Source organism: Branchiostoma floridae, chromosome 1, assembly GCF_000003815.2.
Source record: "Branchiostoma floridae strain S238N-H82 chromosome 1, Bfl_VNyyK, whole genome shotgun sequence".
Lineage (NCBI taxonomy): Eukaryota > Metazoa > Chordata > Leptocardii > Amphioxiformes > Branchiostomatidae > Branchiostoma > Branchiostoma floridae.
Window position 1 is genome coordinate 15,164,688 of NC_049979.1, and position 11,850 is coordinate 15,176,537.

General features: G+C 42.9%; 3 protein-coding genes across 4 annotated transcripts in view; 1 reads left to right on the forward strand and 2 right to left on the reverse strand.

The window, feature by feature from the left end:
- The window catches only part of LOC118423386 (probable inactive tRNA-specific adenosine deaminase-like protein 3), a 12,116-nt gene extending 9,982 nt beyond the window's left edge, over window positions 1–2,134 (reverse strand). The window contains exons 1-2 of one of the 2 annotated variants that reach the window (XM_035831523.1): window positions 1,969–2,134; window positions 1,640–1,744 (exon numbers count right to left, since the gene is read on the reverse strand). In XM_035831523.1, coding sequence (XP_035687416.1) covers window positions 1,640–1,724 — 85 coding nt within the window. In that variant the 5' untranslated portion in view covers window positions 1,725–1,744; window positions 1,969–2,134. Of the gene's footprint in view, window positions 1–1,639; window positions 1,745–1,968 lie in introns of those variants that run through there. The other variant, XM_035831516.1, reaches the window with a different exon arrangement.
- On the forward strand, window positions 1,978–5,654 carry LOC118423437 (mitochondrial amidoxime-reducing component 1-like). The gene is made up of 7 exons (XM_035831591.1): window positions 1,978–2,346; window positions 2,841–3,012; window positions 3,229–3,400; window positions 3,657–3,797; window positions 4,008–4,069; window positions 4,211–4,282; window positions 4,764–5,654. Exons 2-7 carry the CDS (start codon window positions 2,930–2,932, stop codon window positions 4,891–4,893), a joined length of 660 nt encoding a protein of 219 aa, XP_035687484.1. The 5' UTR covers window positions 1,978–2,346; window positions 2,841–2,929; the 3' UTR covers window positions 4,894–5,654.
- A 2,396-nt stretch (window positions 5,655–8,050) lies between these two features.
- The window catches only part of LOC118423381 (spectrin beta chain, non-erythrocytic 5-like), a gene marked incomplete in the record, with an annotated part of 64,603 nt that continues 60,803 nt past the window's right edge, over window positions 8,051–11,850 (reverse strand). Inside the window, 2 exon segments of the mRNA XM_035831502.1 lie at window positions 8,051–8,195; window positions 9,078–11,662. Coding sequence (XP_035687395.1) covers window positions 9,081–11,662 — 2,582 coding nt within the window.

Here is an 11,850-nt window from a genome sequence, read left to right on the forward strand (position 1 = left end):
GAGTGCGCTAGAGTGAGCTAGAGAGTACAGAGTGAACCAAAGTGTACAGAGTGAACTAGAGTGTATAAGAGTGTACCAGAGTGTATAAGAGTGTATAAGAGTGCGCTAGAGTGAATAGAGGGAAGCAGAGTACAGAGTGAACCAAAGTGTACAGAGTGAACTCGAGTGTACCAGAGTGTATAAGAGTGTATAAGAGTGCGCTAGAGTGAAGCTGGAGAGTACAGAGTGAACCAAAGTGTACAGAGTGAACCAGAGTGTATAAGAGTGCACCAGAGTGTATAAGAGTGCGCTAGAGTGAATAGAGGGAAGCAGAGTACAGAGTGAACCAAAGTGTACAGAGTGAACTAGAGTGTATAAGAGTGTACCAGAGTGTATAAGAGTGCGCTAGAGTGAAGCTAGAGAGTACAGTGTGAACCAAAGTGTACAGAGTGAACTAGAGTGTACCAGAGTGTATAAGAGTGTATGAGAGTGCGCTAGAGTGAATAGAGGGAAGCAGAGTACAGAGTGAACCAATGTGTACAGAGTGAACTAGAGTGTACCAGAGTGTATAAGAGTGTATGAGAGTGCGCTAGAGTGAATAGAGGGAAGCAGAGTACAGAGTGAACCAAAGTGTACAGAGTGAACTAGAGTGTACCAGAGTGTATAAGAGTGTATGAGAGTGCGCTAGAGTGAATAGAGGGAAGCAGAGTACAGAGTGAACCAAAGTGTACAGAGTGAACTAGAGTGTATAAGAGTGTACCAGAGTGTATAAGAGTGCGCTAGAGTGAAGCTAGAGAGTACAGTGTGAACCAAAGTGTACAGAGTGAACTAGAGTGTACCAGAGTGTATAAGAGTGTATGAGAGTGCGCTAAAGTGAATAGAGGGAAGCAGAGTACAGTGAACCAAAGTGTACAGAGTGAACTAGAGTGTACCAGAGTGTATAAGGGTGTATAAGAGTGTATAAGAGTGCGCTAGAGTGAAGCTAGAGAGTACAGTGTGAACCAAAGTGTACAGAGTGAACTAGAGTGTACCAGAGTGTATAAGAGTGTATAAGAGTGCGCTAGAGTGAAGCTAGAGAGTACAGTGTGAACCAAAGTGTACAGAGTGAACTAGAGTGTACCAGAGTGTATAAGAGTGTATGAGAGTGCGCTAGAGTGAATAGAGGGAAGCAGAGTACAGTGAACCAAAGTGTACAGAGTGAACTAGAGTGTACCAGGGTGTATAAGAGTGTATAAGAGTGCGCTAGAGTGAATAGAGGGAAGCAGAGTACAGAGTGAACCAAAGTGTACAGAGTGAACTAGAGTGTATTAAGAGTGTACCAGGGTGTATAAGAGTGCGCTAGAGTGAAGCTGGAGAGTACAGAGTGAACAAGAGTGTACAGAACTGTACTGGAGTGTACAGTGTGAACCAAAATGTACAAAAAGTGCTTATGTTAAATTACACGTACTTATTAGCATGTGAATGTATGCATGCTGCTCATTTGCATATATGGGACAAAACCATGCTCCCGCTACCTACTCTACTCAGTTACCTGGCCTGCCCCCCTCCCACACATAAACAACAGTATGCAAAAACAACTGTAAATGAAGTTAAGCGGCAAACTTAGTAATGAAAAATATCGCTGAGATAATAAATTGTAGCTGTGTGAAGAGTCACTCACGGGCAATACTGGTGTCACCATCAGCTGTCGTCATCACTTTCATTTTCTTTTTGCACGGTCCCAAATCACCCATGGGCGCAGCCATATTGTCATCCGTACAGTTTACTTTCACGGAGGGGTGTCAACAATAGTTTAAGCATATATACAAGAACGTATCGGCATATTTAGTGAGTTTTAAAATATATTAATGAGTATAAATAAAAGATATTGCAACCATTTTATATGTATTGTATATAAATATGCATGATAATAGATTTAATAAAATACTCAAGTCTCTACTAGTCTCCGCATTTCAAATGGTTGATTCGACACATATCCATCTATTTTACCTTGTCAACGACCACCACGTGTTGCTGTTGGAGCCACTTTATGTATTCGTAGCGTTGTTGGCTGTACAGATTAAGTCAAGTTTCTTGTCAACCTGTAGATCTTGAGCGTTATATCGTCGGGAAACTTAACGTCATGAGTTTTGAGCCAACCATAAAGCTTGCGGTCCTTCTTGGCTCAGCTACAGTCGTAGCCATAGGCACTGTTCTCTTTTTCATGAGGGAAAGAGAGAAGAAGAGGAAAACAAGACAGGGGAATTACGTAGAAGTCGGAAAAGTGTCCCAGATCTTCCTGTACCCGCTGAAGTCTGGGCGCGGCTGGGATCTACAGCAGGCTGAGTCCACAAGGATTGGGCTCAGGCATGATAAAGTTAGGGACAGGTGACTGTCTTATGATGTATTGCTGAATTTCTGTCATTTTTTGTAAGATGTTTTGAAGCCTAGGAAAATATGAGTCCAGGTACTGAAATCTATCTTACTAAAATCCTTGAATTTATCATTAACACATTTGCGTAATGTAAACTTCGATAAACATTTTTCTACGTAGATAAAGAAAGTGAAAGTAATCTGAGAAAGAAACTTTGATCTTTATAGAAACTCCATGTTTATTCCCGGATGAGCATTACAAATTCTGTACTAGTTGCTTTCATGAAATCATAGTTTGTGTTTCTATTTTGAGGCTGGCAAACTCTCCCTGCATGACATTGTGAACCCCAGGTGTACTAACTAGTAAGGTCCTCTGGAAAACCTGCCTTGGCTGCCAAACAAATACTCTGCTGGCCCTGGCTAAAAGTCTGGTTTTCCATGGTATTTTGATAAAGTCTGATTTTTATCATTTTGTTATTTTTCTTACACTTTTATTTGCCTTTCATCAGACAATGGATGATAGTGAATGAGAAGAATGAGTTCATCACAGCTAGGCAGGAGCGAACACTGGTCCTGGTGACGTCCAGGCTGGATCCTGATGGTCACTGTGTCTGGACGCTCAGGCATGCCCACACTGAAGGTGCATGTAGGCATGATGGATGGGATAGTGGTCAATGCAAGGTAACAATGTAAGAACATATAACTAGTAATCTTAGATTGACTTGTATTAATAGTCTTGAATTTGGGCACAAGCAGTCTGACATTGAGATGTACAGGTGTTCCTTGTTGTGTCCAGTGATAAGCACTCCTACTTTTGAATCAGAAGGTCAATCAAAATCATTGTCGTAGTTTTACATTCGTAGATAGGGTCAGTATCTAGGTCAATCCCTTTTCCAGCGTATGGGGACAAGAATTGGAGGCCCTTGACTGTGGTGATGAGGCAGCAGACTGGTGCTCCACCTATCTAAAGAAGCCAAACTGCAGGCTGTGCTACTGTGCTGACCAGCTCAGGAAGAGGAAGCTGGAAGATGATGCAGACTATGGAAGTCTGGGCAAGCCTGGGGAGGAGGTCTGTGTTTGGACATGTATTTCATGAAACATTGCTGCTTGATTTTATGGATGACATGCTACCCTCTGTAATTTTACCATTTGCTCATCATTGCTAATGGACTGCATATTGGAAAATATTTTGCTCAAATTGCCAGTGTCACTGATGAAAGATAGCAGATACTTACTATCTGAAACGCCTGATCGCTTTTTGGCGTATCTTAGTTATTACCTGGATGTCTAACCTTCATCGAAGTATTTTGTTGAAATTGTTGCAGGTTGGGTTCCAGGACTTGGGTCAATACTTGATGATATCGGAGGCTTCCCTGGCCAACCTGAATGCCAAGTTAGAACAGCCAGTCACAAGCAGGAACTTCCGACCAAATATCATGGTGTCAGGGTGTGCGTCTCATGCTGAGGTAGCTACTTGAAAATTTGAGGAATGCATTTTTGTATGGTCTGGTTAGCTTCCTGACCTACACTACCACTGATTGCTACCATAGCCAAATAACGTATTGTCTGTAATGTAATGAAAAGACATAACTCTGTAACCAAATAACCATAATGGTAACCTGGAGAGATCTCAGAACATCAGAGCTGCTGCTATAACCACTAAACTCTTCTTTCAGGATTCTTGGAAATTTGTGAAAATAGGAGAGGCTGAGTTCAGAGCACTCAAACCCTGTACCAGGTACTGGTGGTTATCTTAAAATCCTTGGCAACCATAATTTCTTTCACTTATTTCTTTGGAAATTGGTCTAGCATTTTATTGGGTGCACTTATACCTGATTTGTTTTTGTACGGGTATGAATAGAACATGGTTGTTTTACAGGTGTGTTCTCACAACCATTGATCCAGAAACTGGAGTCAGGATGGGAGCAGAGCCTCTTAAAACACTCAGAAAGTATGGCCTTCTCCTGGCTTTGTTGTCAATCATTTTAAAGGAAATATGTACATGATGCATGATCTTAAATGTATGTCCGATGAATCTTTTTCCAAGTTTAATATGATCCCTTTGTTGAGCATAATGAGCAAATCTCAAGCTGTACTAAAATGAGCCTCAGGTTTTGTTATTGATTTGACACCACCAGCAAGCATACATGTACATTTTGTACATGTACATGTACATTGCATTGCAGGTCCAGTAGATCAGATTTCCAACACTTATATCAAGTCTTTGGATTCATGGAGCATCAAAGTCTTAAGAAGTTCTATGTATGGTACATTTTGTACATTTACATGTGCACTAATCAATGTGGTGTACCACAAGGCTGAATTCTGGGGCCTTCTTTTGGAGCTAGAAAGTTGACTGTGGCAGGATTTTATGTGCACAAACATCATAATAATGATTTTCTCTCAATCTGTTTTGTGCATTTTACCTGCAGGTATCGTCAAACGACAGACAGACAATTCAGGAAGCTTATAGGTGACACTCCACTGTTTGGAACCAACCTGGTGACAGAGAAGGAAGGGACCATCCATGTGGGGGACACTGTGTATGCCTCATATAACTGAGACACGCCATACAGTACTGCTGATGCACTGTGTTCTTCAGCTGCCATTTTAGGACACGTCCAAAGGCTCCATTCAGCCCTTTTTTGATTCGTCTTATTTCCAGTAAGCTTCCTAAAATTCCTTTGTAGTTCTAGACTTTTTCCTTTATGAAGTCTGTTCTGCATGTAATAATTGCACTGTCAGTTTGTACAATAGTCTGTAACAGTGGGGTTCAAGCACCATTCCAAATGGTCCAGACCTTTTGGTGAAGTGGTAATGGCTGGCTGGCCTGGGTTCGATTCATGAAAGCCAGGAGCTTCTACTCGCCTCTAGCGTTTCACATCCTTTTTTATAGCTTATAGTTATCACATTCCAGTGTAGCAAACGCCAGCACTTTTTGTGCAGGGACATTCATATAGCATTGTACATTCTGTATTAAAGAGGGCTTTTATAATTAACATTGACATCGACTTCATGCCATCATGAAACTGTACCATGTGTCTGATGGTAATCTCAGGGATGTTAGCATTATTCAGCCAGCATCTGTCTGGTAATGTCCTTTTTAACTAAAGTGCATTTTGACATTTAGCACTTCAGACTTCAGACATTTACCAACAATCAGAAGGCCGCGGTCATGATGATGCAACATATAGATCCCGGCCAGCCCGGTGTGTGTATCAATCCATGAGATTTTATAGCTTTTTTAATTTGCCAAAAGTAAACAAAAGGATATCCATTAAATAATGAAATTTGTGCAACTTTTATCATGATTTCATGACCAAGAAATTTTATATGGTTTGTTGTTATTGGTAGATTTAGGCTGATACTATCTTACCAACATCAGTATCAATTGCAATTGGCTAAACAGATATCAACAAGACGAGAAAAGCTATTAGATTATCTCTACTGTGTTACCAGCACATTTTATCCCCAAACTACATACCCTGTTCATGTGGTCATGGCTAGAAATCAGGTTATTATATATATAACTTAAGTGTTCCCAAAATAATCTTCTTTGTTATTATCATATGTTTGATTAAGAGAAGAAAGTGACAAAATCTCCTAAGAAGAATTCACAGGAATTTATTACAACATACAGTGTGTACCAGGTCCTAGATGGATATGTGTCATGGACTAAGGGAAGGGGTGCGTGGTGGCTGGCTTCTCTTCAGAAACTAGTCAATCACAGCATTCACAGGAAAACTGTAAGTGCCCCAAACAGGCAAGTCCAGGAAGGAAAAAACAGGAAGGAATTCTAAATAAGACATGATGGGAACATGATAAGGCACTAGAGAAAAAGGGGAGTGGACAACAGTGTTACACAAACATCAATCTGAAGGACAGAATGATGAAGGCAAAAACCTCAAAGCTATAATATAAGAAGTTGCTTCATGTCTTCTACTGGTGCAGGTAAAAGGGTACATGGGACAGACAAAGGAAAATGGAAAGACAGTTTACATGTAAAGTCCATGGTTACTTTCTATGGTTCAGCATCTGTGGTGGCAACAGTTAACAATGCTAACAATTCGCAAGGTCACATTTAAGTTTTAATACAGTGCAAGTAGATATCCCAACATGGTACACATCAAAGCACCTGCATCCAATCCCTTTCAGTGACTATACTGTTTAGATATAAGTACTATTACACATCCTGAAAACCCCTTTCTACACCTTACTGTGTTTGTAAGTACATGTACAAGCTACATAATACATAGACTGGGCAGGTATTTGCACATATGGTTTGAACCTACTACCTTTCCTACTATCTTACAACATCCACCTTCTGCATACTGCAGTCTGTATCTTTTTGACTGGATTGAATTACATGTCAACTAAGAATTAAATAAAGTATCCAGACTCTTGCATAGAACTCTTGGAAATTAAAGAAAAATTATTGATATCAATAAATTAGTAATATACAATATTTGACATGATAAGAATTATTGAGGTAAATATAAATCTTCGTAAAAATTAAAGCTTTATCTACAAAACTTGAATGCCAAAAGGGCAGTGGTCTGATACATAGGCAAGGAGTGTTACTATTGCATTTAGTGTGGCAACTTTGAGTGGAGCAACAAGCATGGTCTTGTGCTTTCTATATGGCATTTTTTTCTTTTTCTTTTATTACAAATTTGCTAAGTGTTGAAGAAGCATTTGCTGGCCTATCCTGGCGAATGCCACACAAGTTGTTCAGCTGAAGTGTGCTTCTCTCTTGTAGAAATACAGATTCTGATACACCTTCAGCAGTGGCAGTGTGTGGAGAAAAATATGAACATGAATACCAGTAAGGTTGGTAAATTGGTGTGACTTGTCACTATGGCTGATACACACAAAATTACAACTTGTGTGAGTCATATATAAAATACAAATAAGTGCTTGGCACAAGTGAAATTTTCTTGGCAAAATATCTGATGTCTGGTGTGCATTTCTATCTTAACTTGTTACAAGTGATTATAAATGGCTACAGTGAGACATTCTGTTTTACAGTTTTGGGGCACACTCACATTATCACATACAAACTAAACCACCAAGCAAGGACTTCAACTGTTAGTCTGTGATACTACTGCATGTGTTCCTTTTTCTTTTAAATATTACCCCTGGTTAATGGCACCATTCCCAAACTACTATCTCCTTTCATAGGTGGGAAAGTATACACCAACATCTATACTGATACCCGAGGCAACCTGCATGAAATGGGTACAAATCGACTTTGGTTCCTCACCATAACTTTAAAAACTGGTACAACTGCTACTGCTATTGCACTGTTATGTACATACATTACAATTCCTTAGACTTGTAACTGCTCCAAACTTTGTTCCCATGCTGCATGGCTAAGTCTTTTTGATTTTGTACTTTGTTTAATATTATTATTTCTTCTTCTTGCTGAAAAGGCCCCCAAACACTCCCTTCTTGTCCTTGGGCTTAGGTGCAGGTGGTGGTTTTGCTACTGGCAGAACAATTTGTGAATTTGGCACCGACGGTCCTATCAGCACGGGTCCCTGTGCACCGTTCTGTGGCAAGGCATTGTGGGTAGTCTGTGATGCATTCTGGGCCGCCATGCGTGGCTGGAATGTGTTGAGTGGCTGAGGCATTTGCTGCATGTTGTCATCGGGACTGCTTTCCTGGCTGGTTCCTGGTCTGACCTGCAAGTTTGGGGCTGTGCGTTTTGGCTGGGCAGGAGGGGTGCTGGGTGGACTGAGGGTGACATTTTCAGACAAGGTTGTGGTGGGAGCTCGACGCGGCGGTGGAGGAGCCTTCCGTTTGGGGGGGTCTGGTGGGGGTGCAGATGGTCTTCCCGGGGGCTCTGGTGGGGGGATACTTGGCTGTATAAGTAACAGAGACAGAAAATATGTTAACTTTGAGCTAAGATTTAACACAGCATGCATGCAATACATGTCCATAAAGTGCAAAATGGGCATAATTAATTGTCACAAAAGCGGGAGGCCTTTAAATTTATACTAATAAAAAAAAATCCTACATCCATAACCTTCTTTGTCCATCAGCTACCCAAATATGAAAACATGGCTAATTTTCTGCATATGCATCTACATGTACATATTGCTTCAAAAGGCCACTTGTCATTTTCTTTTGGAATCTTATAAGGATGGGAGTACATGCACACTCACAAGTTTGCTGCTGTATTGTACTACTCTAAACATCATAAATGGTACATGACTAGACAGGTATACTCAGAGGCTTTAATCATCACAGGAAGCAGATGGAACACAAGGTACTGAGAGCAATCAATCTGGTTACAGGTATGAATTCAATGAAGTTTCTTGGATAGAAGAACTAAGGCACACTTACTCTCTTCACACCATCACTACTGTTCCCACTACTACTGGTGCTGCCAGTTCTGGGGTGGTTAGGGACAATAGGAGGTGGGGGAGGGGGGAGGTCAGGTGGTGGTGGGATTTCTGTGTCTGGCAGTGGGGGGGCCTCAGTGTTGGGCAAGGCTGGAACAAAGAAAAAGGTGCCAAGTGAATATGTGCAGAAAAAAAATGAAAACCAACTGCTGAACAAAATTGAGCCGAACATTTTGCAGAATTATATCACCAGAATAAAGTGCAAACTCTTCAAACACCAACTTTCTTTGTTTCACCAGATGCAAGAATCCTGAACCTATGGAAAGTGCAAAATGGCAGAGTTAGATGTGGAGGTGGTGCTGTGCATCACACTGTTTCCCCTTTTGAACTATGTGTCACCTGTTATGAAGAATCACGGTCGCGTAAGACCAGAAATGCAGAAGCGACAAACACGGGTGAAGATTGTCTAGGTGGTGCCGACTCAGTTGCTTCAGTTGGTCCATCCTCAAACTGGATAAGGTCTTCTCCCTCTGATGAAATGCGATGTTGTAGTGATGGGTCCTTAATGGAGGATGAAGGACTTGTAGGTGTGTCGGGTGGCCTGGACAGGTGCAGTGTAACATCCTCCAGTTGTAAGGTCCACTCCTGGCCTGTTCTATCCTGACTGGCAGGTGGGGGTGTTGGTGGGCAGGGGACAATCCTGCTCTCCATACAGTAATCTTCCAGGTGGACAGTGATGGGGAAGACCTCTCCATCTGACTCACTTGGGATGGGGGAGGGTGGAGGAGTAGGGAGAGAAGGACTGCCTCTCTTCTCTTCAGACAGAAGTGTGACAACTGAGTTGTCCTGTTCACCATGGATGCCAGACACCACAGGGACGTGCATGTCTGCAGTCAGGGGCTTGTCACGGAAGATCACCGGTTCCATGGAATTCAGAGTGAAATCAGTGTCATCAAAGTACTCATGTACAGGAGCCATGGGAGAGGGCTCCAAACAAGGCATGGCAGGGGTTTCCATACTTTGCAGAAGGGAACCAGGTGGACTGGTTGGGAATAGTGGTAGTTCCTCAGACTCTTGAGAGCTGGATGTTGTGACACCAGAAGGTGTAACATACGTTGGTGTGGGTGGGCTGGTGGAGCTGCTTTGACTGGCCTGTACCCCATCGGGATCTTCCTCTGGTGGAGGTGATGCAGCACTGTTGAAGCTTTCCACTGGTGTTGGAGATATAGTTACAACAGAACGAGGTGATACAGAGCCACTGTGGTAACTAACTGGAGTCACTGTATAGTATGTCCACTGTTGGTCCTCACCCTGGCCACCCTTTGGATGATTTTGCGCAGGGTCAACTGAAGACAGAGGTGGAGAAAATTCTTCATCTTCAGAGTTTGACCACATTGAAGAAGATGCAGGTGGAGTTGAAGAGAACACAGCATCAGGACTTGGGGAGATGGTTACAAATCCAGCATCAGTCTCAACTGCAGGGCTAGGATGTGCTGACTGTTCAGGCTGATCAGCAGGACTAGGGGAGATGGTTATCAGTTTGTTATGATACCTGCCTTGTTGACTCTGTACCACAGGACTGGTGGGTCTGTTGGGATGTACCCATGCTTCTCGAGGACTGTTGAAGACAGTTACTGACTTGTTATGCTGGTCCACCTCTTCACAGTGCTCTTCATCAAGTTTACAGGAGCCATTCCACTCAGATTTGACAGTGGAGGATGAAACATGAGGTGACGGCTGATCTGTAAAACTGTTTTCTTTGTGCATAGTCTTTGGCCTGGTAGGTGTGGCTGTGCTGTGGTGGACAGAGAATCCAGGGCTGGAGGAGACATGAACAGTTGTCCATCTACCAGATCCTGTGGAGTCTTGTGCCTGGTGTTGACTGCTGTCTGTGGAATCTTGCATTGTATGAGCATGGGTAGTTGGGCAGGGACTCTCTGTCTGGGAAAGTGACTCATCTTTATCAGAGGTTGTGAAGGATGCATCTGCTGTAGGTGTGGGTGAAACAGCAGATGTAGTAGAGGTGGGTGGCAACTCAGCCACAGAATCCAAAGCTTGTGGCATAAGCAGGTCCCCTTCTGACTTGGCCTGTCGGAGAGACCTGCGTAGTACAGCTGCTGGACATGACACAGTCACTAAGTACTCTGTGGGTTTTTCTGCCTGAATTTCTTGCTTCTTTGGTGCTGAAGCTGGCAGATTTGTGGCAGACTCTTTGGGTGCTTCACCATGAAATGACTTAGCTCTGGAGAACTTGGTCTTACCACGTTCAGAGAAGGTGTGTTTTGCTGGACCAGGAGCAGACTGTGGTGATCCAGCCATGAATCCTCCTCCCTCCTCAAACATTTTGAAGATGTTGCGATTAAGTGGCTTAGGCGGGGGGAGTTTGATGGGCTCAAAGGCAGTACATCGTGTTGGGGAGGCAACCGGGGTGCTGTCGGAGTGGGTGGTGCTGTCAGAGTCCGAGACATGCACCAGTTTTGCATGGTGCATTGTTCGGGACGAGGCAGAGTCTGGCCTGGGTGAGTTTGTGGGTGTATCCAACTGGATCAGGTCTCCCACCACGGCTGTGTAAGTCACAGACTCCTCCTCTGTGGCACCACGAAGGGATGTGGGCGCCATTTTCAGGTTGTCATTGAACAGTTGTACGTGATCTCTTGGTGACCTTCCTGCTCTTGGAGACAAATCAGATCTACTGGAGGAAGCTGGGGTGACCAGAGTAGTAGAAAATTCTCCTCCACTATCTGTCTCTTGCAGGTTTAGCTTTGGTACTTTTGTCTTCTTTGAAAACCCTGCTGGGTGCTTTGGTGGTGAAGAAGAGGCTGAAGATGAAAAGGGCAATTTCAAAGCACCACTTTCAAAAAGACCCTTGACTTTGTTAACAACAGAAGGGCCTTCTCGTTTGGGTTCAGGGATGTGCTGAAATGCCTTTATGACACCAGGTTTACTGGGGCCTTGCCGAGGGGTCATTTTCTTGTCAGGAGCAGCTGAGAATGAAAAATGGTTCATTGTTTGCACACAAGTAATACAGACCACTAAGTGACTACCGCGATCTGTTTGATTACCTCTAACAATAATTTACATTTTCTAAGGCTTAAACTCTATCAACCTTGCACCACCTTGCACTGGAATGGAGCACTGTGATGATAAACGACATTGTACATCATAATTGTCC

Bases quoted from the DNA above. Each gene is read 5' to 3' on its own strand.
- LOC118423437 (XM_035831591.1), top strand. From the start codon at position 2,930: ATGGTCACTGTGTCTGGACGCTCAGGCATGCCCACACTGAAGGTGCAT. The intron at 3,013-3,228 runs GTAACAATGTAA...TCCCTTTTCCAG, and splicing joins GGGATAGTGGTCAATGCAAG to CGTATGGGGACAAGAATTGG. The intron at 3,798-4,007 runs GTAGCTACTTGA...CTCTTCTTTCAG, and splicing joins GGTGTGCGTCTCATGCTGAG to GATTCTTGGAAATTTGTGAA.